The 27,477-nt window shown below is 37.0% G+C and overlaps 1 protein-coding gene across 1 annotated transcript in view; it reads left to right on the forward strand.

Moving 5' to 3' along the window:
* The window catches only part of STK3 (serine/threonine kinase 3), a 288,672-nt gene that overhangs the window by 142,327 nt on the left and 118,868 nt on the right, over positions 1–27,477 (forward strand). The window contains exons 7-8 of the mRNA XM_030304020.2: positions 6,223–6,360; positions 17,566–17,691. Coding sequence (XP_030159880.1) covers positions 6,223–6,360; positions 17,566–17,691 — 264 coding nt within the window. The remainder of the gene's footprint in view (positions 1–6,222; positions 6,361–17,565; positions 17,692–27,477) is intronic.

The raw sequence follows: 27,477 nt of genomic DNA on the forward strand, positions 1-27,477 counted from the left end.
CAGAGTGCAGGCATTGTGCTTGCTCAGCTCCAGCTCTTTCCACGTGTGGGTGCTCCTGGAGTCTAAGGCATGAAATTCCAAGCATGGAGTTAATTATTTGTTTTGAGGCACTTACATTTTTTGGCTTCTTTAGACTATTTGTGATCAGGGAAGTTCTTTTTAAAACGTAATCAGAGGTTCAGGGGCACCTGGGTGGCTCAGTTGGTTGAGCGTCCGAGTTTGGCTCAGGTCGTGATCTCACAGTTCGTAGGTTCTAGCCCCGTATCAAGCTCTGCTCTGAGAACACAGAGCTTGGAGCCTGCTGAGGATTCTGTGTCTCCCTCTCTGTCTGCCCCTCCCATGCTCGTGCCTTCTGGCTGTCTCAAAAATGAATAAACGTTAAAAATAAATTAAAAAAAACTCAACCAGAGGTTCAATATGTAGTTAAGCAACACACTGTGTAGCAACAAATACAAGGAAAATGATATTGTTTATTGTACTAACATTCTTCAATCAAAATGGTGTTGGAGATAAGATAAATTATATGGCTGTAAAGTGTGTCCATGCGATTGGTTGGTGGCAAGGGAGGGAGTGAATTGTTAGTCTAAGGCTAGCCACTGATTGCTAAAACTTTCTACAGCAGGGGCCTATTACCTAATTAGCTCATACAAAACCTAGGGATTCTTAAGAAGATCCTTTATGATTCATGATTAGGTTAAATTAGTTGAACAAAGTTAAGCCTGTGAGAAATCTGCCCATTTGTTATTGATTATCTAACCTAAAAAAATAGAAATAAAAGGTATAGTGGTTTTCCTGGAGCCTTTCAGAGTCTCTGCTTTTGGTAGACCATATAATGAGACTTACTTGTTTGAACTATATGCAGTTCAGTGCTTGTTTGAGACTAGAATGTGAACCTTTTAGGATTGCTTTATGATAGTACTGGGTAAATAAGAGTTAGGGTTCAGTTTTTTTTTTTATCCTTGAGTTTCTAATAGCTACTGCTGAGGTGAGCCTTATATGTTAAGATTATCAGAAGATAAGACTGCAACTTATTGACTCAAAGTTCAAAGGAGAGCATAGCTACAAGAACATAAATCACAGAGTTGTTATCCATCAGTTTGTAACAAGTGCAGATGAACAACATTTATCTAGACAATCTAGTATCATTTACCTGCAGTTTGAGGTCAGTATATAAGGGCTTATGTGGGTGCTTTGAACCGTTTTGCAGAGATGAGAGTTCAAATTTATTTTATTCTTTAATTGAAGTAGCAGGTGGTTTTGTGTGCCCTTTCCCGCAGCTGATATTAACCCCATTTTGCCCATCCTTGAAGCCAGATTAGGTTCCGTTTCAGCTATGGAGCTGAGATGAATTAGGTTATTTACAGAAGAACTTTATTTTCCAGCACTTCATTGTTTGCTATTTGTTTCACGTGTTAATCCCCCCCCCCACAAGCTGACTGTGAGCTCTGTGGCTTTGAGATATGTGTTTTATTTTAAAATCTGTAATAGCAGGGCTTACAAAGTTAAATACTTGAAAGAACCATCAGGTAAAGTAGATAATTGAGCCAGACTAAATGGGGCCCATGTACAAGGGAGAACATACATCCTGGGTGAAATCAGCCTGATTCCAGCAGATTCTTACCTTTTGGGAGTGTGAACTTGATAGTGACTGAACAAAATATGCCCACTAATGTTATTTGGCCTTTGGCCTATCAGTCTGCAACTTCATTTAGAACGTAGTTTTGAACACACAGAAAGTACTTGATAAATGTCATTTGACCTGCTTATTGTGTCATAAAACTGGCTGTACTGCTTTTGAAAGGACTGTGTTAGATGTAAATATGTGTGATATGATGTGAGATGTGTAAGAATATTCTCTTCTATGAAAGGATTTTCCCCTTTTGAAAGAAGATGAATAGACTAATAAAAGAGATTAACTCTTACCCTAGAATCAAGAGACTTGGATATTGAATCTTCACTGCTTTGTCCATGGAAAGTCCTTTGGATCACTTCCGAGTTAGAAGCCGGTGATAACACACTGTAGCAACTTGCTGCATATTCTAAGGGCTTTCAAAAAAATGATGTAGTGAATTGTTAGAATACCTGAGTGCCTTGCAATTAAGGTATTGTTTTTTTTAATTTCTTGAATTCTAGAGTAATCTTTCATTCTTCCTTTTTTTCCACCCCTCCCACACAATGTTGGCAAGATATATTCTTGGTTCCTCTTTTGTAGTATCTCCTCTACCTCATTTCTTCCATTTCATTTCCATAGAAACCACCCTCGTTTGAACTCTTTATTACTCGTGTTGGGCCATCTGTACTAGCCCCTAACTGCCTTTTCTATTCCATATTTAGAGTGTCTCCAGGGGTTTTGTTCTTGTTTAATCTACTTCTTGGGTCATAAACAAACCTAATCAAGAACAAATACCACACACACACACACACACACACACACACATTTCTTTTCAGTTGTGTACTTTCTTGCTGACCAAACTCCATATTCTCCATTTCCCTTCTAATCTTCTTATTTCCTATACCTTACCAAGCAGTCAGTTGTTCTCTGCTCCTCCTGATGGCCTGTTTCTACTCTCCTGCTTATCCTTACACTGTTTCTACTAAGGGGAATGACCTCTGTTCCAAATGCCTTGTTATCATTTATTTTATTATTATACTGTTATTTAATTCTTTTATTGTTTGTGCTTTCATTGACAGACTAGGTTAGAAGCTTCTTAAGGGTAGTGACTTAAGGGTAGGGTATTTCCTGCTGCTTCTTTGAGCTGCATTTAATGCTTAACACCGTGCTTCATCTGCAGTAGGCACTTAAATATTTCTGAACTTGATTATTACTTAATGTTTTCCTTCATCCATATTTTTCTTTGTGGTAAGATATACACAGCATAAAATTAACCATTTAGAAAAAAAATGTTTAATGTTTATTTATTTTTGAGAGAGAGAGAGAGAGTGAGTACAAGCAGGGGAGGGGCAGAAAGAGTGAGGGAAACACAGAATCCGAAGCAGGCTCCAGGCTCGGAGCTGTCTGCGCAGAGCCTGACGTGGGGCTCGAAACCATGAGTCGTGAGATCATGACCTAAGCCAAAGTCAGATACTCAGCCAACTGAGCCACTCAGGCACCCCAAAATTTTCTTTTTAAGGTGAAATAATATTCCATTGTATGTGTGTATACAGTGTAAACACTATGTTTTCTTTATCCGTTCATCTGTCAGTGCACAATTGGGTCACTTCCATCTTTTGGCCACAGTGAATAATGAGTCTATGAATATGGGTATACAAATATCTCTTTGATGCCTTTACTTCTTTTGGGTACATACCCAGAAGTAGAATTAGGGGATCATATGGTAACTTTATGTTTGATTTTTCAAGGAATCGCCATACTGTTTTTCAAGCAGCTGCACCATTTTTACATCTCTACCAGCAGGGCATGAGGATTCCAGCTGCTCCACATCCTTGCCACCACTTGTTATTTTCTGATTTTTTTTCTTTAATAAAAGCCATGCTAATGAATGTGAGACATATCTCATTGTGGTTTTGATTTACATTTCTGTAATGATTAGTTATGTTGCGTACCTTTTCATGTACTTACTGGCCATTGTATGTTCTTTGAAGAAATACCTACTCGAGTTCTTTCTCTGTCTTTTGAGTTCGGTTGTTGGTTGTTGAGTTGTAGGAGTTCTTTATACATCCTAGATATTAAACCTCTACCACACATAGGACTTGCAAATATTTTCTCCCATTTCGGTTGCCTTTTCATCTTATCGATAGTGTCCTTTGATGCACAAGTTTTAAATTTTGATGAAGTCCAGTTACCTATTTTTTTTCTTTTGTTGCCTAGATTTTGGGGTCACACCCAAGACATTATTGCCAAATCAATGTCTTGAAGCTTTCCCCCAACGTTTTCCTCTAAGTTTTATAGTTTAACTCTTATTGTTATGGTCACTGGTCCATTTTCAGTTAATTTTTGTATATGGTACAACATAAGAATCCCAAATTCATTTTTGTTGCACCGTTTATTGAAAAGACTGTATTTTCTCCACTTAATGGTCTTTCCGTCATTCATTTTTCATTGAATGACCTTTCACCTTATCGATGGTCACATTTGTGATTGTAGTAAGTTTTAAGGTCATTTCTGCCACTGCCTTATCGTAAAGGCTTAAAACTTGCTTATGCTTTCTTCTCCGCTTGGAAGAGGGAGGGCCTGTGAAGACAAATACGTTGAAAACATCATCAATTGTCATTTCTCTGTCTCTTACTAGCTGCTTGTTTAGATTCAGTAACCCTCTTTGCTTTGTACTTCACCTTCTGCTTCTTGAAATATAGTAGAAGCATTAGAATACTTTGCTAATCTTTTAAATAAAGGCCTTTTGTGGGTCTAAAATTTTGGTTTTAAGTCACTTAGCCTCTCTGGCCTTTTGATTCCTTTTCTGTTAAATCGTTGAGCTAAATGATCTGTCATATATCTTTTATTATGGAAATTCTATGATTTTAAGATACTTGTGAATGACTTTGAACAGTTCATAACTCCAGTGGAGAGTGGAACAGTTTTATTATAGCAACAAAATACATTAAAACTGGTATCCCCAAGAATATATTATCTTTGTTACTTTTTCTACAGCTGTGGTTTCTCCATATATGAACAGAAGTTTTAAACATAATTTGATTACTTTCAGTGGTAAAAAAAAAAAAAAACTGGTTTCTGAGTATTGCTGTGGTTTGTAGTATGCCATTTTTATTTTCTTTATGCAGTAAGGAAATTTGTTTATACATGAAGAGAGAAGACCACCAAAGCCAGGCAAAAAACTGAGAATAGAACAGAGACAAACACCTCCCTTCTAGAAAGTCCAAGAATTCTGCAGCCCAGAAGGGAGTTTTTTGGATGTTTCACCCTAACTACATCTTTGAGGGGCACATGTTTGTATGTTGCATATGCATATATTAAGATTGCCAAAAAGCCATTTTTTCCTCATCTCACCTGTTGTGTTGACTGTATAATTATATAAATTTACTGTTAAACTACAGTTAGTTATAGTTGAATTCATTTTACTTTGTAAAATTTTTGTCATGGCTGTGTTTGCCTCTTGTTTATTATAACATTATGTGAAAATGAAAATGGTAATAGCAGGGGCTCTTAGGTGGCTCAGTCAGTTAAATGTCCAACTTCGGCTCAGGTCATGATCTCACGGTTTGTGGGTTTGAGCCCCGCATTGGACTCTATGCTGACAGCTCAGAGCCTGAATCCTGCTTTGGATTTTGTGTCTCATTCTCTCTCTGCCTCTCCCCAACTTGTGCTCCGTCTCTCTCTGTCTCTCAAAAATAAATAATGTAAAAAAAAATTAAAATAAAATGGTAATAGTGTTTATTGAGTGCTCGATACATTTGTTTTAACTTTATTGTATTTTCATTTTTATATCTTTCAAAGAAAATGATGTTGTAGTGATAGTATTTTATCAGGAACTATTATAGATGCCCCAAGAGAGAAGTAATTTCATTACATACAGTGATTTCCTAAGAACATTAAGAATTAATTCTCTTGGTTGAGAAGGATGACTGGACAGCTAGGAGGACAAGGATGGCAGGAAGGCTTTTTAAAACTTTTGAATTTGAACTTTCTGAATGTATTTAATTAGTTCTAGTTATTAATACCAATTATATCATTAATAACAAATTTAAGTGGTATATTACCTTTAATACTTTTCATTTGGAATCCTGATTCATGTAGTTAGAAAAGGAAATAAAAGTTTCCTTGGCTCTATTAGTATTATTTCTAATCACGGTAGATTTTATTTATACTTATATATTCTGGATTGCAGAAACAAATTGGACTGCTGCTATCCATTTTGAGCAGGAATACTTATATGAAACTGAAATGGGAAGTAAATCTGGCATGCAATAGCAAATTAGGGAATATATCTGTTTAATTAGAGAATGTTCCTAATTTGGTAAAAGGGTTAGAATTGCAGTCTTTTTGGAGACTGATTAAAAATAATAGATAAAATAAAGAATGATGTGCTCAATGAGCTGCAATTCAAATAGAGGAAATTTAATGGGAAATGATTACATTAGTAGCAGATGGACTTGCTTCCTGAATTGCAGTCTTACTGGAAATCCTAGAACAGCTTAAATTTGTTTTTCAGATTTAGGGTCTGATAGAAAGATAGAGAGATTTGTTTTTTTGGTGTGCTCTTGTGATTCTTACTTAATTTCTTTTGGCGATTTCATTTTTGCTAGGCTATTTTTATGATTCCCACAAATCCACCACCAACATTCAGGAAGCCAGAACTTTGGTCTGATGATTTCACCGATTTTGTTAAAAAGTGCCTCGTGAAGAATCCTGAGCAGAGAGCTACTGCCACACAACTGTTACAGGTCAGTGCTTATGCCTGAAAGGGAAAGATATTTTCTTCATACCTTGTAGCGTTCTCACATTGACCAGAATTGCTGTGGCTTTTATAACCGATTTTTCAAGATGTAAACCTCTGAGGAAATATGCATTGACAAAGACACACACGCCATTCTTCGCCTACCTGTTCTCTGTGTCTTGGTTTTCCTTTTCTGTTTTCCAAATTCAGTCTTCTGTCTTTTCCCTTTTTTCTATCTTTGTTGTTGTCAATTCTTCCCTCAAAGTTGTTTAAAACAAAACTTCTAAAAGGTTCTCAATGCAGAAATGAGTTATTTTCTCCACTGTTAGTATTTTTTTGTGCTTTTCCCCCTGCTGTATTAGTCCTTGGCCCAAGCATTTCTTTCTTCACTTTTTGATATACCATAAGGTATATAAATACGAGATCCCTGAGCTCCTTGAAAAGACCTTATGTTGTGTATATATATTGATTACATGATTACCTAAATACTTTCCAGTACCCACCCCCAACTACAAGCAGACTCTTTATCCAGAGTGTCAGGAGGTTTTATTTTTTATCTGTGTTGGCATTTATTGCGATTAGAAATAACTTAATACTTTTGATAAGCATCTGTGTCTTTATTTTCCCAACAGAATTGGCTTAGACCTCTAAGCTAATAATCAATTGATATTTGGAAAATAATTCTTGATATTTGGAAAGGAATTCTTTTTTGACCAAGCAGTCACACTTCTAGAAATTCGTTCTACAGAAAATGTTAACCATTGCTGACATAACTTATGTGTAGAAGTATTCATAGTACATTGTAATGACAGAAGATCAGAAACAACATAATATCTGCCAACAGTTGGAAGCAATCTAAGGTCCACTGAGAGGAGTAATTGGCAGAGTATACACACCTACACATACATATATGTATATATCATTGTAATTTATTATAATATATTACTATAAACATTATAATATTCAATCCTATATACCCACTGATATGTCCTATTAATATATAATCAGTAATATCATATAATAATCATATGTTTAATTATAATGTCTTTCATTTATAAATCGTGTGTGTGTGTGTGTGTGTGTGTGTGTGTGCATGCATGCACCAGTGCTTGCAGTGGAGTAGATCTGGAAAAATAATCAAGAAACTGACCTCCAGAGTAGGTAACAGTATGGCTAAGAAGCAGGAGTGGGATAGAGACATACATTTTGCTGAATGCTCTTTTTGAGCCTTTTGAGTTCTGTGTTATATGCAAATATTGCCTTTCAAGAATAATTAAAACTTTTATTTTGAGATATTGTCAGCATTACAGAGGAATTTTGAGCACATAAACCAGGGGCCAGTTGGTATTGTTATCATGTTGAGTATCCAAATTATTCAGCCCCAAGGAAGACCAGAAAGAAGGAAGGGGGGAAGCAAAACAAAAGTGGGACAGATAGCACAAAAATGATGGTTAAAATAAATCCAAATATATCTGGTAACTGATATTTGGATAACATAACCAGTATTTCTTTGTAGTCTTTCTTCCATAATCTTTTCTAATCTTAAGAAAAGATATTCTGGGGGCGCCTGGGTGGCGCAGTCGGTTTTAAGCGTCCGACTTCAGCCAGGTCACGATCTCGCGGTCCAGGAGTTCGAGCCCCGCGTCAGGCTCTGGGCTGATGGCTCAGAGCCTGGAGCCTGTTTCCCATTCTGTGTCTCCCTCTCTCTCTGCCCCTCCCCCGTTCATGCTCTGTCTCTCTCTGTCGCAAAAATAAATAAACGTTGAAAAAAAAAAATTAAAAAAAAAAAAGAAAAAAGAAAAGATATTCTGGTTTTTTGTTTTGTTTTTTTTCCACTTTGAGTATTAGGATAGAAAAGCAGTTGAGAAATACTCTAGTATAATTCCCTTATTTTGTGGATGAAGGTCTTGAAGCCCCAAAAGGTTAAACGACTCACTGAAGATCACACAGTGAAAGTGACTGTTGTGGGTTTATTCCATTTGTCCCCCAGCTCCACTCTTTTTCCACTCTTTTCTGCCCAAAAAGTTGGCCTAGATGGGCTACATTAACAAGCTCTGCTACCGTCTAGCCTCTAGTTGGGTTTGGCTTAACCATCCTTCTTTATAACAAGAACTGTATAGTGCATATGAGCCAATATTTGCTTTCTTGATTTTTTTTTTCCTATTGTGCTATTGTTAACCATTCAAGGCCCTTTGTTATAATGTGCCCTTGCTTGTCTAGCCTTGTAACTGCCCTTTGCTACCTCTCTTTTTCTCCTCTATAAATTTTGAAATAATGGACTTGTAGTTTATATACAGACCATGCTCTTTCAATCCTCTGTACCTTTTTTCACACTGTTTCCCCCAACCCTCCTGGTTAAAACCCCTTCACCAACAGTTTCCTTCTTACTCTTCTCTAATTATTTCTAATTCAAAATTAGGTACTCCTCCAGGAAGCCTTCCTCTCTCATCCTTGTTAAGGCTAGTTGTCATTCCTCAGTGTTCCCAAAAGTGCATATCATTTATGGTATCCAGTATTAATACATGTATATCAGATAGAATAATTATCGGTGAGTCTCATTAGTCTCATTTGAGTCTTATTTGCTAGATGCCTGGAATCCATTCTGTCTTTTAAAGGAGTTTTGCATATGTCTTACATATTACGAGTTGAATTATAACTCTCAGAGGACAGTCTTATTACCAAGTTTTAGTGGACACATCTACAGCCTACCTGTACAGATTATACCATGTTGATTTCTAGACCCTGATAAACAGTTTTAAGAAATTCATGGGGCGCCTGGGTGGCGCAGTCGGTTAAGCGTCCGACTTCAGCCAGGTCACGATCTCATGGTCCATGAGTTCGAGCCCCGCGTCGGGCTCTGGGCTGATGGCTCGGAGCCTGGAGCCTGTTTCCGATTCTGTGTCTCCCTCTCTCTCTGCCCCTCCCCCGTTCATGCTCTGTCTCTCTCTGTCCCAAAAATAAATAAACGTTGAAAAAAAAATTTTTTTTTTTAAATAAAAAAATAAAAAAAATAAAAAAATAAAAAAGAATTCATGCTGAATTTTTTATAGTGTTTTTTTCTCCAGGGCAAATATAAATAATTGTGTAAGCTTAAAGAATCATAGACTGAAAGGATCCTTTGAAATTATTAGTGAACTCCTAGTAGTTTTTAAAAGATGAGGAGATTGAAACCCCAAAGATATTAAAGGACAGGGTTCGAGTTCAGCCTAGTGGCACTAAAGTTCCAGATCTCAAGATGGTCCTTGTATCTGCTGGTGGGCAGCCTAGAACCTGAAGTCAGCTCCTGCCCCAGGATGTATTTCTGTGAGACTGTGAGGTTGACTGAGATCTGCCATTATTTGAATTGACCCCTGAGCTTGGCTAGAACAGATGATGTCATGGGTTACTCTGTGAACTCCCTGGAACGTGACTTATTCTTCCATTTCACCAGTTCAGCTGAGGAGTAGAACTTTATCTACCTTGCTGTCCCTCCCATTATAATAGTCAAAATATTTTCTCTTTATACATAGAGATCTGTGTCAAACAGTGGTAAAATATTTGCTTTAACCTTTAAACAATTGAGAAAACTCAAGAGAATAAGGGTAATCTGTTGTATTTACCCTATTTTTGCTCTTTCCATTGTTCTTTCTCCTAATGTTTCACAGTCCCTTCTTTTATTACTTCCTTTGTGTCTAGAGGACTTCCTGTAAGCCATTCTTTTAAGGTAGGTCTGCAGTAAGAAATTCTCTTAGTTTTCCTTCATATGAGAATATATGGATTTCCTTTTCTTTCCTGCAGGATATTTTCACTAGCTATAGAATTCTTGGTTGACAGGTGTTTTTTTTTTTCCTTTTAGCACTTGAAAAATATTGTGCCATTTCCTCTGATATCACAGTTTCTTATGAGCACTCTACTGTTTCTTTGTTGGATTGTTTTACCCCTTGCTGTTTTCAAGATTTTTTTCTTTGTCCTAATTTTCACAGGTCTAATTATGTGTCTAGGTATGAATTTCTTTGGGTTTATCCTGTTGGGGGTTGTTTACCTTCTTAAATCTGTAGGTTTTTATCTCTTACTAGTTAGGAAAGTTTTGGTCATTATTTTTTCTAATGTTTTTTCAGTCCTACCCTCTTCTCTTCTCTTTATTATGACTCCATTGATACAGATGTTAGACATTTGTTTTAGTCTTACAGATCCCTGAGATTCTGTTCATTTTTATGCTAGTCTGTTTTCTTTCTGTTGTTCACATTGTGTACTTTCCACTGTTTTATATTACAATTCACTGATTCATCCCTCTGTCCTCATCTGCTGATGAGCCCATTCATGAGTTTATTGTCATTACTGTATTTTTCAATTCTAACTTTTTCATTTGTTTCTCTTTTATATCTTCTATTTCTTTCTGGAGACTTTCCAATTTTCATTTGTTTACAAAGCATGTTTGTAATTACTTGTTGAAGCATTTTTGTGATGACTGCCTTAAAATCCTTGTACGTAATTCTGACAGCCATGTCATCTTGATGTTGCTGTCTGTTGACTGTCTTTTCCCATTTTAGTTGAGATTTTCCTGCTTGTTGGTATGGTGAGTGTTTTTCATTTGGAACTGGGACATTTTGGGTATTATGGTGAGAGTGTAGATCTTATTTAAATTTTCTAACAGGTGTCCTCTGATGCTGCTTCAGTGAGGGAAAGGGGCCCCATCTCATTTCTGCCAGGTAGCAGTAGAAGTCTGGTACCCCGACTTGGTCTCCTTTGACATGTGTGTGCTGGGGTCCCTTATTACTGAACAGGGGAGGGCTGGAGCGCATCTAGTAGCCTCTCCTAGAACTGCAGGGCCTCATTATAGCTTGCTGGTGATGAAAGTTCTGACTCTCCAGTGGCCTCCGTCTGATTTCACTCCAGCAGGGATGGGGTGGGGTTTTTTTTGTTTGTTTGTTTGTTTCATTATTGCCTGGTAGGGGTATAAGTCCAGCCTGCAACACAGTCTCCGCAGACACTTCACACTGGCAGGGTGGCTGACATTTTGTTATACGGCCTGATAGAAGTGAAAGCCCTAGCCTGATACTTGGCCTTCTCTGATACCACCTCAGTAGAAGGATTGGACAGCCTCCAGAGGTTGGAAGTCTAGGTTCCTCATTCAGCCTTTGCTGGTGGGGGAGGTGTCAGTGTTTTCTGTGTAGTGTTTGGCTGGACTAGATTGGTTGTTACCTAAAACTTTTGTCTTGTTAGCTGTCCTTTCCTGATCTCTTGGCTTGAGAGAGCAGGCTTTTGTAGGGTTTTTGTTTTTGTTTTTTTCACTTGTGTCCATTGGTATTTCTTAGTTGTGCTGGCTTCTCTAGTACCTGATCTGGGATAAGTGAGGTAAAACAGAAAAGCATGGAACTCAAAGCTGTGTTCTACCCCAAATTCCAGAGTCCCTACCCATTTTGCCACCTTCTCTCCATCTTTCAGAATCTTCCTATGTTTTGTCCAGTGTTTTAATTGTGCTTTAATGGAGAGTTACAGGGAAAAGTATGTTATTCATTTTGTCCAGAAGCAGAAGTCTCTTCTTCAATTCACTTTAAATCTTGTTTGCTATGAAGTTTTTTTGAATAAATCACTAATTTGAATTCTGTCAGTTCAGAAATTGGTAATTCAGAACATGAACAAAATTTAAGAGGCACTATCTCAGATTTTAAAAGAGGTAATGTTCAGGCAGCCTTATTTTAAAGATACATGATCAAGAATGTGGTAGGTTGATTTGGGGTATTCCTGTCACTACAACATTAGTTCAGGTGTTTTATGAATTCTCACCCTTTTTTAGTTAAAAACATTTTTTTTAATGTTTATTTTTGAGAGAGAGAGAGAGACAGAGTGTGAGCAGGGGAGGAGCAGAGAGGACAGAGACACAAAAACTGAAGCAAGCTCCAGGCTCTGAGCTATTAGCACAGAGCCTAATGTGGGACTCGAACTCAGGAGCCATGAAGTCATGACCTGAGCCAAAGTTGGATGCTTAAACCAAATGAGCCAACCAGGGCCCTCACCCTTTTTTAGTTTTGATTTTCCTTTAGATGCATTTCGAAATAGCCTTTTAGAATTTGGTGTGCTTATCTTTTTCTTCCTGATTCTTTTAAAAACTCTTGTGATCACCTTCTTGTCTGATATAAATGTTACAAATAAACTTTTTAATTCATATTTTTTGTCATTATGCATTTTTAAGTTATATGTATCCAAATCATCTTTTTCTTTTGTTTATGGCATTGGATTGAACATATAAATATTCTCATATATTACCCTCTTGTTCTCTGTGTTTCTATTTTTTTTAACTTTCACCTCCTTTCATCTATCTGGAATTTATTTTCGTGTTTCTGTGATAAAGATCTAGTTTAAATTTTCCCACAAAAGACAGGCATTATCTCAGCACCAGTTTAAAGTTATTTTTGCTCAGTGATTGAAAATGCTATCTTCATAGTATGACTGTTTATTTTGTGTATTATATTCTATTTCTGGGGACATTATATTTTGTTTCATTGCTCTTCCTATTCTTAGAGTAGTACCACATGCTTCTCTAGGCATTTAACAAAAAGATGTAGCTTCTTTTTACTAATTTTTCTGTTGATTCAATCTGATTATAATATTCAGAAAGTTTTTAAATTTTTTTGTCTATTTTCTCAGTGACCAAAAAGCCCCACTATTTCCTATGTCTTATTTATTTAGAACTTAATTCTCTAAAATTGTTTTGAATCATAATGTTGTATTAAGTTTATAACTATGTTTCTTTATATTACGTCCCTTATAAACATTAATGACTGTTTCATCATGTACTGTTTGAGCCTTCACTTCTATTTTATTTGGACCATTTTATTCTTGATACATTTTTTGTGTTTGATACTATTCATTGCCTATCTTGACTTTTAACCCAAGTTTTTTCTTAGTATGCCTCTTATAGAAACATGAGTTAGACTTATTATAAATATATCTCTTTAGAAAGTATGTAGTTGAATTTATCTTGTAAATAAGTGTCTTTTAGTGCTTAACTACAATACTATTTAATAAATGGAAATTCAACCCATTTATTTACATTGGTGTATCTTAATTAAAATTTAAATCACAGTTGTCATGTTTACTTTTGTCAACTTGTTTTCTCTGGTATTTGTAGTTATTATGTGCTTTGCATTTTTAATTTACCATCTGCTACTTTATTTTTATTTTATTTTTTAGAGAGGGGAGGAGGCCGTGGGACAAAGAGAGAGAATCTTAAGCAGGCCACACTCAGCATGGAGCCTGATGTGGAGCTTGACCCACTTCCCTAGGATCAGACCTGAGCCAAAATCAACAGTTGGATGCTCAACGACTGAGCCATCCAGGCACCCCACTACCTGCTACTTTAAAAAAGGCTTGAAAAACAGTCTTTATAAATCAGCCAGGGGCACCTATGTGGCTTAGTGGTTGCGCGTCTGACTTGGCTCAGGTTGTGATCTCATGGTTTGTGAGTTCGAGCCCCACATTGGGCTCTGCACTGACAGTGTTGAGTCTGCTTGCTATTCTCTCTCTCTCCCTCTCTCTCCCTCTCTCTTTCTCTCTCCCTCCCTCCCTCCCTCTCTGCCCTTCCCTGCTTGTGCTCTTTCTGTCTCTCAGAATAATAAGTAAACTTAAATCAGCCAGTGTTTGATAAAATTTCTCTTCTGACTGTCAAGAATCCTCAAGTAATATGGCCTTGTCCTCAAGTACCCTTTTAACTTTTTTAGCCAGTTCCTCTTTGTTGGTCAAAATTATACCTGTAGCAGTTATGTAGAGAAGACTATGAGTGCAAGTGAAATCAGATATGCTGAGATTTTGAGATTAAGAATGTTGAGCCCTATAGACTAATAGTAACATAATACTGAATAAACTTCATGAAAATAAATTGAAGTAGATTGGATGCATCCTATATGTACTTTGGTATTTTTTAAAGATAAACTGTGGCTTGCAGGATTGGCTAATAATTTTCCCTGAGAAGATAAAGTATAATACAATTTGAAATTTCTGTGCCTTTAAAAAATTTTTTTAACATTTATTTTTTTTTATTTATTTTTTCTTTTGAGAGACAGAAACAGAGCCTGAGTGGCATAGGGGCAGAGAGAGGGAGACACAGATCTGAAGCAGGCTGCAGGCTCTGAGCTATAGCACAGAGCCTGACACGGGGCTCGAACTCACAAACTGTGAGTTCATGACTTGGGCTGAAGTCGAATGCTTAACCGACTGAGCCACTCAGGTGTCCCATCTGTGCCTTTTTAAAGAAGAACAATTCTTGGGGCGCCTTGGTGGCTCAGTCAGTTGGGTGTCTGACTTTGGCTCGGGTCATGATCACATGGTGCCTGGGTCGTTGGGCTCTGTGCTGACAGTCAGAGCCTGGAACCCGCTTCGAATTCCATGTCTCCCTCTCTCTCTGCCCCTCCCCCACTTGTGCGCTCTCTGTCTCTAAATAAATAAACATTAAAAAAAAATAAAGAAGAATAATTCTACTAGTTCTCAGTTTTTTGTACTGTTGGTCTTCTTCCACTTCTGTAATATTGGTCACTAAATCCTTTTTAAGAGTTCTTCTGTGAGATTCACTATTTCCCCTCACTTTTTTTCACCCATGTTCTTAATAATTTACACTTTTGTTATTATAGTCTCTTCCCACTCTATTTCATGTCTAAACTCTACTGCAAGATTATGCTGTCAAAGACATTCTTTTCCTTACATTATTTTCTTGCTTATGTAATTGAAGTGGCTCTCAGACAGAATCCAGGCATCTCATTTTTTAGCATTTATCCTTCTTGTCCCACTGTTTTCTGGTTCTAAATTCCCGGAACCCCATTTCTCTAAATAGTGTTTCGGTTTTGGCTAGGTGGATCTTCCTACTGTGTTCTGGCATACATCTCTTATCTTTGTGTGTTTGTTCATATTGTTCATACTTGTCCTCCTCCCTAAAATGGTCTGTTTCTTCTGTGTGAGGTATCTGAGATCGTCACATTACCTTTTCTTCTGCTCTTACATTTCTTAATCATAAATCATATAGTCTGCATCAAACCATCATGAATGTAACTTGTATGTCACATTGTAATTTTCTATATGTATCTTTTATTTCTTATTCTAGATGATAAGTTGCTTAAGAGCAAAGAACATATCTTCAATTATTACTTTTTGAGACCTTTCCACAAGTGTTCTCAAAATTTTTAGAGTCGAACTGGGGTTCCTTCCTGCTCACAGCTCCACCATCCTCTGAGACACTGTATTTGTCTGTTTTCCAGCTTCGTAGAAAGAGACGAACTCACGGAAGAGTGCATAAGGATCAGATCTTAGAGTGGAACACACCACTTGTACTCACAACCCATTCATGAGAGCTTAGTCACACAGTCACAACCAACTGAAAGGGGGAGACTGAGAAATGTAGGATCTAGCTGGGTTGCCATACATCCAATCCCAACTCTGTTTTAGTGGATGACTGGGAATCTGCACTGCAGTTATGTTACTAGCTCTTAATTTATATGGCGATTAGTTTATAGCTGTTATAGAAGAATTTATTGGTTCTTTGCCATCAATTCTAGTATTTCTGTAATCTGGCAAAATTCTTCCATATAGTTTTCCCAGATGATATGTTCACCATTTTATTTTTTTAAATTCTATTCTAAATGTGTATAATTTCTTCTTTAGCATTATTTTTTTTGTCTTTAAGAATATTTTTATGTTCTGTTGATCTTTATTAAAATAACTATCTATGGATATGTAATATGAAAATTAACATTTTGAAACTGTATTGCTGCCTCAAAATAAGGTTATTTATCTCAAATTGTATTTGTAACCTGTCCCCTACTTTCTCTCACACTCCTTCTCCCTTTCCCCAATAAAAAAGTCATTGAAAACCCAGGTCTATCCTGGTGGTTTCCCTTCTATTTACCAGAAATGTAGCAAACTCAGATATTTTCACTAGATCAAGATGCTATAAAAAAAGAAGTTAAAAGGTGTTTTATACATAGCATAGAAGTGAGACAGTATTTATTTTCTGAAAAATATTTCCTTTATTACTGTTTCTCCATTGGAGATGATTATATTATTCAAAACATAATAAAGTAAAAAATATGTAAAAGAAGTAACAGAATAGTTGCCCTCCTTTTGACCACTGATTCTGGCTGTCAGTTTATGAAGATTAATTAAAATTTGTATGTATTACCAAAATAATTTTATTTTCATATGTAATATAATCACCAATCTCTTATTTTTTATGAGAATTTTTAATTAAAATTTTTTCAAGTTTTTGTTTAAATTACAGTTAGTTAACATACAGTGTAATAATTCGTTTCGGATGTAAAATATAGTGATTCAGCATTTTTGTATAACACCCAGAGCTCATTACAAGTGCATTCCTTAATCCCCATCACCTGTTAAGCCATTGCCCCCCACCCACTTCCCCTCTAGTAACTGATAATCACCAACCTGTTAAAAAATTCTTTATCTTTTTCGCTATCTAATCTACACTTCCTTTGGACAATTATACATACATATTTTTAAAAAATTTTTTTTAATGTTTATTTTTGAGAGAGAGAGGGAGGCAGGCTGCAAGCAGGGGGAGGAGCAGAGAGAGAGGAAGACACAGAATCGGAAGCAGGCTCCAGGCTCTGAGCTGTCATCACAGAGCCCGATGCGGGGCTCGAAACCACGAACTGTGAGATCATGACCTGAGCCGAAGTCCGTTGCTTAACCGACTGAGCCACCCAGGCACCCCTGGACAGTTATATTTTTAAATTTTTTTTAATGTTTATTTATTTTTGAGAGAGAGAGAGAGAGAAAGACAGAGAATGAGTGGTGAGAGGCAGAGAGAGAGGAGTCTGAAACAGGCTGCAGGCTCTGAGCTGTCAGCACAGAGCCTGACTCATAGCTCAAACTTCTGAACCGTGAGATCATGACCTGAGCCAAAGTCAGATGCTTAACCAACTGAGCCATGCAGGAGCCCCTGGACAATTATATTTTTAAGGGTAATGTAATGTAGTTTTATTAACAGGATTGCATGTTTTCTGTGTGCCTTAATGGTTTTCCAAAAGCAAGTAAACCCAAAAACAAAATCTTTATTTCTAAAGCAGCTGGAATATTCTCTTTTCTTAATATATACATTTAATTTTAGTTGAAAGAACAATTGAAGCCTGTGATCCTGATTAGCATTTATGTGTTGTTTTAACATATTTTAGATATAATTCAGAGAAATCTTTGGAATTTATACCGTTGAATTTTACTTTTCCAGCACCCTTTTATCAAGCATGCAAAGCCTGTATCAATTTTAAGAGACCTGATCACAGAAGCTATGGAGATCAAAGCTAAAAGACATGAAGAGCAACAGCGAGAACTGGAAGAGGAAGAAGAAAATTCGGTTCGTAATTACCCTCAAAAAGTTGATTTTTTTCCTTCCAAGTCATTTTTCTATAAATTTGGGGTTTTTTTCTTTAAATATGTCAATAGCACTTATTTTATTATACAAGGAGATGTGTTTGTTTATTAAATTTCAAAATATATTTTGTTTGCATCAAATGTTTGCTATCCTTTCCTGATGTCTTAAGAATTAGAGTATAGTATCTAGTATCTAGGTGACACTCAGTGTCATATTTGGTCAATTTTGTGTCATATCTTCTAGAACTTTCTTTCAACTGGCTATCAATTATGCTGTAAATAAAGGGTACCACAGTAGAAGATGGGTTGCTAGAGAAAGCAGGAGGACCATATAAGAACCTACCCGTTTATCCCATTTACTTTATATTCATGCATCAGTGCATCTTAATACCAAAATAATTATGTCTCACATTTTATAATGTTTAATGCTTATGTTCTTCACTAATGTGTTTTTCTTATTTCAAATTATAAATTTTTTTCTGGTTTAAGATCCAGAGATGAATACCTCATGGTATTCAGATAGTTGTAAATCTGAAAGCACAAATATCTTTTATTTTTTTACTGATTGAAATGTCATTGATAATATCTGCATTTTCCCATATACTTTTTAATCTTATAGTTTTAATTGTCTACAACTAGTATTATTTGCTAATTACATTTAGTTTTAGTTTCAGAGACTGGTTATCCAATTGGGATTTCTTTTGAAATTCTTTTACCCGTTTCACCAGTTATTAAAACTTGTATCATGTGGTAGCTGAGGGACAAGGACAATATGCATCTTTGCAGAGCTGATTTACGATCATATTTTTTAGATTTGCAACTACATCGGTTATTCATTTGGCAGTGCTGTGGACTGCCTTGTGAGACAGATGTTTTGAGCTTATATTCCAGATGTAAGATTTTTACTAATGAATTGCCATCAGGGATGTAAATAACATCTCTTTAAAGGTTTTTGTTTTTTTAATTTATTTACTTAGAGAGAGAGAGAGAGAGAGGAGAGAGAGAGCGAGCAAGCATGAGTAGGGGAAGGACAGAGAGAGAGGAAGAGGGACAATCTCAAGCAGGCTCCACACTGCAGAACCCAAGGCGGGGCTTGAACTCAACAACCATGAGATCATGACCTGAGCCAAAATCAAGAGTCACACACTTAACTGATTTAGCTACCCAGTGCCCCAAGTTTTTGTTTGTTTGTTTGTTTTGTTTTGTGTTTTGTTCCTTTGGGATTGTGTATCCATTCTATTAAAGTTAAGTACTATGGAATGAGGTAAAGACCTTGGTTCTTGTTTTCAAAGGGCTTTATAGCTCCCACCCTGGGTTCCTGTGTGATAATAGATATAGTTACTGATTTTTCTCCAGTTAACATTTGTAAATGTTAATTTTTTTCTAGATTTTTTTTTTAATTTTAAAAGTACTTTTGTCATGTATTATTTCATTTGATCTTTAAAAAAGGAAGATTGGTCATGTACTGTATATGTTATTATCCCATTTTGCAGACGAGGGAGATTGGGTTAGGAGAGAAGTGATTTACCAAAGTTCATAAAGCTAATGAGGAACCAAGAATAAAACTAGGTCTTGTACTTGTATGCTCCCATGTTCATCACTAATACTTTATTCTCACTTTTAATCAAATGTTTATTACTTCAAAATAAGCAACATTGGATTATCAAAGTTGTACAATTTCTGATAAGTTTATATTCACAAAAATGTCTGTTTTTTGCCCTTCTGTGGTGGTACCCATCTGCCTTTCTTTCACCTTGTGCAGTTTTCTTATGGGTGCTGGGCTGGTGGACTGCCTCCAATTATCTGTCAAGGGACAAGTGATTGTTTTGCTTAGTTCTGTCTTCCTGTACTTAACTGTAGAACAGTTTACACTTTTTTTTTAAATTTTTTTTTTTCAACATTTATTTTATTTTTTGGGGGGACAGAGAGAGACAAAGCATGAACAGGGGAGGGGCAGAGAGAGAGGGAGACACAGAATCGGAAACAGGCTCCAGGCTCTGAGCCATCAGCCCAGAGCCTGATGCGGGGCTCGAACTCACGGAACGCGAGATCGTGACCTGGCTGAAGTCGGACGCTTAACCGACTGCGCCACCCAGGCGCCCCGAACAGTTTACACTTTTGATGGATAGGGAAACATTGATTACTCCAGAGCTTACCAGTTTTTACTGGTTTTAAGACCTTACGCTAGTCACTTAGGTTACTTTCTGCCACTTGAGTGATCTCTGTCTTCATTGTCTTCTTCTCCACTGAGCTCCAGCCACATTGATCTTCTTTCAAATTTTTTATTTTTAATGTGCCAGAAACCTTTCCTCCCTCTGGTTGAAACATTCTTCTTCCCAAGAACTCAAGTCACTTGGTTCTTCTCACCTTTTGAGGCTCAGCTTTAAATATCGTGTGTCCCAAAACTTAGCAGCCTACCACAATACACATTTACTATTTCATGGTATCTGTAGATCAGTTATTTCAGAAGTGGCTTAGTTAGATGATTGTCAGGGTTTCTCATGAGGTTGCAGTCTAAGTTTAGTGAGAACTGCAGTCAACTGAAGGCTTGACAAGAACTGGAGTTCTAAGGTAGCTCACTCATGTGGCTGTCCTGGGGCTGCTTCAGTTCCTCGCTGTGTGGACTCTCTCTAGGGCTACTTGAGAGTCTTCACAGCATGGAAACTGGCTTCTCTCAGAGGAAGTGATCCAAGAGAAAGAACATGGAGGAAATCTCAATGCTTTTTATGACCTACTCTTGGGAGTTACATACTGTCACTTCTGCCACATTCTGTTTGTTAAGAGAAGTTACTGGTCATAGAAATGGTGGAGTAGGGAGCTCTAAGAATCTGTGCCTCCGCAGAAACAGCCATTAAGTTGGAAAAATAACTGACAAATCAACTTTTTCAAAACACTGAAATCGAATAAAAAAACTTACAGCAACCAGGACAGTGCTTACTGAAGAAGGAGGCTACTAAATTTTGGTAAGATAGTGTTGTGGCATTTTTGTCTACACGCCTGCCATCCCCCATTTTCTATTTCTTTTTCTTAAAAAATTTTCTTTTTAATGTTAATTTTTGTTGAGAGACAGAGTGTGAGTGGGGGCGGGGCAGAGAGAGAGGGAGACACAGAATCTGAAGCAGGCCCCAGGCTCTGAGCTGTCAGCACAGAGCCCGACACGGGGCTCGAACTTGCAGACCGCGAGATCATGACCTGAGCCAAAGTCCGACACTTAACCAATGGAGCCACCCAGCACCACCGTTGCCCCCCCACAGCCCCCATATTGTAGCTCAGCAGCAGCCGTGGGAACAGCAGTGGAGAGAGATGGTAGGGGAGAGCAATAAGAAGCTTGTACTCAAAAAATCGTGGCTTTGCATTTTGACCTGTCTGGTGGTTCCCTGAGGGACCAGCACAGAGGCTTGCCTTTGTTTTGGCTCTGTTGAACTAGAGCAGCTTCCTGGATGGTGTCTGTAAAAAACAGCTAAATTTAGTAGAGCTAATAAACAAGTTCAGCACAGTTGGAGGGTATAAAATCAACATGCAAAAATCAGTTATGTTTTTATGTACCAGCAATAAGTGACGGAAAAAGGAAATTAAATAAACAGTTCTATTTACCATAGTATACAAAAGAATGAAATATTTGATAATAAATTAAAAAAAATTTTTTTAATGTTTATTTTGAGAGAGAGAGAGAGAGAGAGAGAGAGAGAGCGAGAGCAGGAGTGAGGGAGGGGCAGAAAGAGAGGGAGACACAGAATCTGAAGCAGGCTCCAGGCTCTGAGCTGTCAGGACAGAGTCCAGTGTAGGGCTTGAACTCACAGACTGCGAGATCATGATTTGAGCCAGAGTTGGATCCTTAACTGACTGAGACACCCAGGTGCCCCACCTGAGAATAAATTTAAGCAAGGAGGTAAAAGATTTGTAGAGTGAAAAGTACAAAACATTGCTGAAAGAAATTAAAGAGTACCTAAATCAATGGAAGGATATCCCGTATAAATGGGTTGGAGGACTTACTATTGTTAAGATAACAGTATTCCCCAAAGTGATTCACAGATTAATCCAGTCCCTATCAAGATATCAGTGGTCCTTTTTGCAAAATGCGAAAACCTATCCTCAAATTCAGATGGATCAAAGGGACCCCAAATAGCTAAAACAGTATTGAAAAAGAAGAACAAAGTTGGAGTACTCACTTCCCAATTTCAAAACTTAGCATAATGCTGTAGTAATCAAATGTGATACTGGCATAAGGATAGACATATAGACCAATGGATTAGAATTGAGAGTCCAGAAAAACCCATATGTCCATGGCCAGTTGATTTTCAACAAAGGTGTGGAGACTCTTTGGTGGAAAAAGAACCATCTCTTTAACAAATGGTAGTGGGACAACTGGATAGCCATGTAAAAAAAGTGAACTTGGACCCCTACCTTTCATCATATACAAAGGCCTTTTAATATAAGATCTAATTGGATGGATCAGCAAACCAAATATAAGAGCTAAAATGTTAAAACGCTTAGGAGAAAACAAGTAATCTACCTGACTTTGGATTTGGCAGTGGATTCTTAGAAAACCAAATCACGAGTAATAAAGAAAAAAATAGAAAAATTGAAATTTATCAAAATTTAAAACTCTATATATCGAAGGATATCATCAAGATATGAAAAGACATGCTATGGAATGGGAGAAAATATTCATAAATTATATAACTGGTAAGGATCTAGCATTGAAAATATATAAAGAACCGTGGCACCTCAACAACAAAAAGACCTAATTGAAAACTAAGGAAAGAATTTAAGTAGGCATTTCTCCAAAAATACACAGATGGCCAACAAGCACATGAAATGAGGGTCAGCAACATTAGTCATTAGGGAAATGCAAGTCAAATTCACCATGAGATGTTGCTTCACACTCACTAGGTGTGCTGTGATTAAACAAAAGCCAGGAAAATAACCACTGTTGATAAGGATATGGAGAAATTGGAACCCTCATACATTGCTGATGGAAATGTGAAATGGTACAGCTGCTGTGGAAAATAGTTTGGTAGTTACTTAAAACATTAGACATAGAATTACCATATGATCTAGCAATTCCACTTCTACGTATATATCCAGAAGAATTGAAAACAGGTACTCAAATAAATACTTGTACATGAATGTTCCCAATACCATTCACAGTAGACAAAAGTAGGTTAATTGTGGTATATAGACACAATGGAGTATTATTTAGCCATAAAAGAAATAAATAGGGATACATGCTACAGCATGGAAACCTTATACCAAGTGAAAGAAGCCACACATAAAAAGTCATGTTGTATCACATGAATGATCTGAAACAGGTAAATCTTTAGAGACAAAAATCAGATTAGTGCTTGCCAGAGACTGGCCAGGGGTGGGGGAGGGGGCAGGGAAGTAGGGGAGATGGGAATGATTGCTTGATGAGTGAAGTGTTTTTTGGGGTGGGGGGTGATGAAAATATTTTGATACCTGATCAAGATAATGGTTGAACAACCTTGTGAATGCACTAAATGTCACTGATTGTACACTTTAAAATATTTTTATGTTACTTGAAGTTCACCTCAATTAAAAAATAAAAACAAGTCACTTAGTCTGCCCCAAACTTAAGCAGAGAATTAGACCCTACCTTTTCAGGGAGAATTTCAGGGAATTTATGGGCATGTTTTAAAACTAATACAAAGTGTCCTTTGGCTACAAATTATTTACATTCTTTGCCCATGTGGAATATACTTACTACTTCTTGATAACTGTCTCTTCTTCACTCTGAGTATTGTCCCTTTACATTATCAGCTCCCAGTTCAGTATTTTGTCTTCTAGATCACATTTGGAAAGAGATGAGAATCCTTCAGTCTAGCTTATCTCAGTTTGAAGACTGGCAAACTAAAGGTTAGTTATCTGCCCCCCACATACCCAAAATACAGTGCTGGGTCAGGCATAAGACTATCACTATAGATGGTTGTTTTCAAAGAGTGAGGACAGGAGGCACAATAATTAGCAGTCCATGGCAATTTTGGAATCCAGCCAAGAAAGTGTTAGAAGTTCTATTTGATTATTTCAGTTCTATTCCGGCCCTGTTTCTCAATGACTCTTTGCTGTGCCCTCTGAGTTCTTGCTTCTGTTCTCCGTGTCTTTCTTCCTTTTTCATAGGAAGACAGCCTATGTTTTGAACTAAATTATTTTCTCAGCCCCTTCCTGCCTGTAGAAGTTTGAGACTCCAGAATCCTCTTTTCATTTTGTGCTTTGTCCTAGTGAGACCATGCTGGTGGTGTTTCTGCCAAAAAACAATTGTGTGGGCACCCTATAAATCTTATTGTGGTTCACTCCATTAGACCAGGCGACACCCCTACATTTTGTTGAAATAATTGCTTCTTTACCATGTTCTCTCCTAAGGCTGCTATGGGACAATGCCTTTAAGCTTCATAAAAGCCCTATTACGTATTTAGCTCTTTCTGAAGTCTTAGTAAAGGATTTTAAGGTCACCAGTGCAGCTTGATTTTTAGACAATTTTTCTGAAGGTACCTTGGATTTGATGTTTTGCTTGGAAGCTTTTTCATAATTGTAGCATTGTTTACTGTCTGTAGAGGCTAGGGACTTACTAAACCAACGAGTCCTGATTCCTTTTTTAGTTAACTCTTTCTTAAGCTTTTCTCTCTCCTTGTGCATTTTGTTATAAGCAGTAAAAAGAAACCAGGCATCACCTTAACACTCTGCCTAGAAATCTCCTTAGCTAGATGATATACCCAGTTTAACAGGTACATTTTTTACTTCCTGGTTACTGTAGATGACAGTGTCCTAAATTTTCTGCCACAGTGTAATAAGAATATCTTTTCTTCAAGCTTCCAGACATTTATCTTCCCTTCCTCCTTAATGATGATCAGTCTTCTAACAGCCTTTCATGGCTCTGTGGGCTGGTTCTAATAGTCTCTTCAAAGTGCTTCCAGCTTCTACTCGCTGTACTGCTCCAAAGCATCCCATCGATTTAGGTATATGTTACTGAGTCCTGTCCACAGTCAGGGTGAGGGGAATTAGGTTCCACCTTTCGAGGGGAGTACTCGAAGTATTGTGGACAAATTAAAAATCACATCAGGTTTTTGGTTGTTTTTTTTTTTTTTTTTTTTCAAATAATCCTTAATTCTTTGGAACCGACCTAGCATTTCTGAGTAAAACTATTACGTTCTTTTTTGTTGTTTTAATTGGAATCATAAGAAAAAAATTTAAAGTCTTAACAGAGTCCTAGTTTGAACAGTTTTCACATGCTTTGCTTTCGATTATGTTCTCAGGCAGTCGCTTCCATCTTGAGATCATTTGTCAGTTTTCCCCCAATACAGTGTACACACATGCGCACAAGAGCAGTGATAATGGATCTGAATTCCTCCTACACAGGTAAAAGTGTATCTCTACATTGCCAACATTTTTAGCAAATTTTTAAATCGGTAGTCATTTTCTCTCAGAAACATCCACATTGAAGGCTCAAAATCTTTCATAGTTTGTCTTTATACTGTACATTCTTTTGGGATTCTCTTGCAGATTGGCTTAAAATTGGATTACATATACAGTTTTAAAATAAGACAGCTGAATACTCATAGAACTACTGTCTCTTGATGTTCAAGGCCAAATTACATCCTTAAAGCAATACTGTATTTTTCATAAAAGTGGAATATATTTACAAAATTTGCATTCATTTCTGACAAAGTCAACCCAAAGTTTGATATAGGTTATCTATATAAATTGCAGGCATATAAGACTTTTCTTATTCAGGTTATACTAACTTATCTATAGCATTCAAGATGTAAGCATGCATTTTGGCAGTTTATTAATTATACAACAAACACTACACATTCCATGTAGTTCTTAATCTCTAATTAACCAATGATTTTTATAAAGCTGGTTTTAAGTTAGCTGGTATGGTTTACTGAACTATTATACAGGCACTTGAATGAATGTTTAAATATTTATACAGTAAAAGAGTTGGTGCTTATTGTTTTCAAGTAAGAGAACAAGGCAAACACTCCACACATGATATGTTGGATGATGACTTAAAAATGGAATGGATGGTGTTAACAATAGAATTTGTGAGATAAGGTCCAGAAGGCACCGTTGACAAGCAGTTATTTTTAAAGTAGATTACAAGATTGATAAGGAGTTTACAAGAGTTGCTTTGTCACTGGAGTTTAGGCATTTCTCATGTAGATCACAGTGTTAAGTAAAATACAAGGAGTTGAACAGATGTAGAAGAATGTTACATTAAGTGAAATGTTGAGTAAAAAATGGGATACTTCTTGATGTTACATGTGTGTATGTATGGTATGCACGTATCAGGCCCTTTATTTTCACTTCCATCTAAAGAAAGGTGTTGTGGTATTTCATGTTAGTTTGGTAATGACTCAAAGAAAGAGATTTTGCCTATTAATTGGCCTGAGACTATATCCTAGAGGTTCTGCTTTTTGGAAAAGAAATGGGGACTTTCTGCTGATTTCCTTATGGTTCGAACTCTAAGCTTGTCAGGCTGTGGTCCTTAATGTCTTAGAGTGGCAAATCCCCTTTAAACGATTCACTGAAGCAGTAATTCTCAGCATGGGTGTGGGGAGAAATGCAGGGGTGCTTTGGAAAATTCACTCCCCTACAGATGATGATACAGCCTCCACCTGAGCATTTCTCAGAAGCTTCCTCCCTCTCCCTGCCCCTGTTTAATAAGGGAACTTCAAATCAGTCTACTTGAGAACCTTTTGAACTAGGTAAAGAATAGGGGCGCCTGGGTGGCTCAGTTGGTTGAGCGTCTGACTTCGGCTCAGGTCATGATCTCACAGCTTGTGAGTTTGAACCCCGCATCAGGCTCTGTACTGGCAGCTCAGAGCCTGGTGCCTGCTTCAAATTCTGTGCCTCCCTCTCTCTCTGCCCCAACCCACTTGCATTCTGTATCTGTCTCTCTCAAAAATAAATAAACATTAAAAAAAAAAAAAAAAGAATAGAACAGCAGCATCCACTTCAGTCAGTCCAGAGCCTATAATGTACCTAGTTGGTTAAACGGGGTGGGGGTGGGAGATAGAATTTATCTAAGAGTAAGAAGACATTTGGCTTGGAGTTAAGTCCTGATTCTGTTTGAATATAACTCTGTGTCTTTGGGCAAGTACTAACCTCTCCACTTTCACCATCTGTGTAAGGGAATTAGTGATAGACCACACATAACTCATAGAGTTCCTGTGGGGATGTGATTTTTAAAAATACATATAAGCACTTAGAACAGTGTGTTACGCGTAGTATGCCCAATGAAGTTTAGCTTTCATCTTTACTAATGCTACTACTTGCCCCAGCAATAATGCTTATTAATTATAATATTTTAGCCATGTTTTTTTTTTTTTTGTTATTGTTTGGTTTGTTCAGTTTTGGTTTCTTTGGTAGTAGTTGTTGCTGCCTGCTGGTTTTTGCTCCTCAAAGGGCCACCAAGATAATGCCACTGATCAGATTTGAACCAATATTTATATTCACAATTTCTTTTAAGATTGTAAGATGAATTTTTAAGTGGCCAGATCTGTTTGGAAGAATTGGGGGAGATTTTTGTAAAACTACTTTAAGCTTATAAAAAAATCTATTTGAAGAAAACCAGTAGATAAATTTATTTATTGTCATTCCTTTGCTTCCTGAGAAGTAAATTAGATTTAGTAAGGAATAACTGTGAGATTAAATTATTGATCAAAATTAAAATTCTTTTAAAAGAATTAATCACTTGTTACTTCTCATTTTCCCCATACAATTAAATCACAGTTCTTCCGGGGCGCCT

This window comes from Lynx canadensis, chromosome F2, assembly GCF_007474595.2.
Source record: "Lynx canadensis isolate LIC74 chromosome F2, mLynCan4.pri.v2, whole genome shotgun sequence".
NCBI lineage: Eukaryota > Metazoa > Chordata > Mammalia > Carnivora > Felidae > Lynx > Lynx canadensis.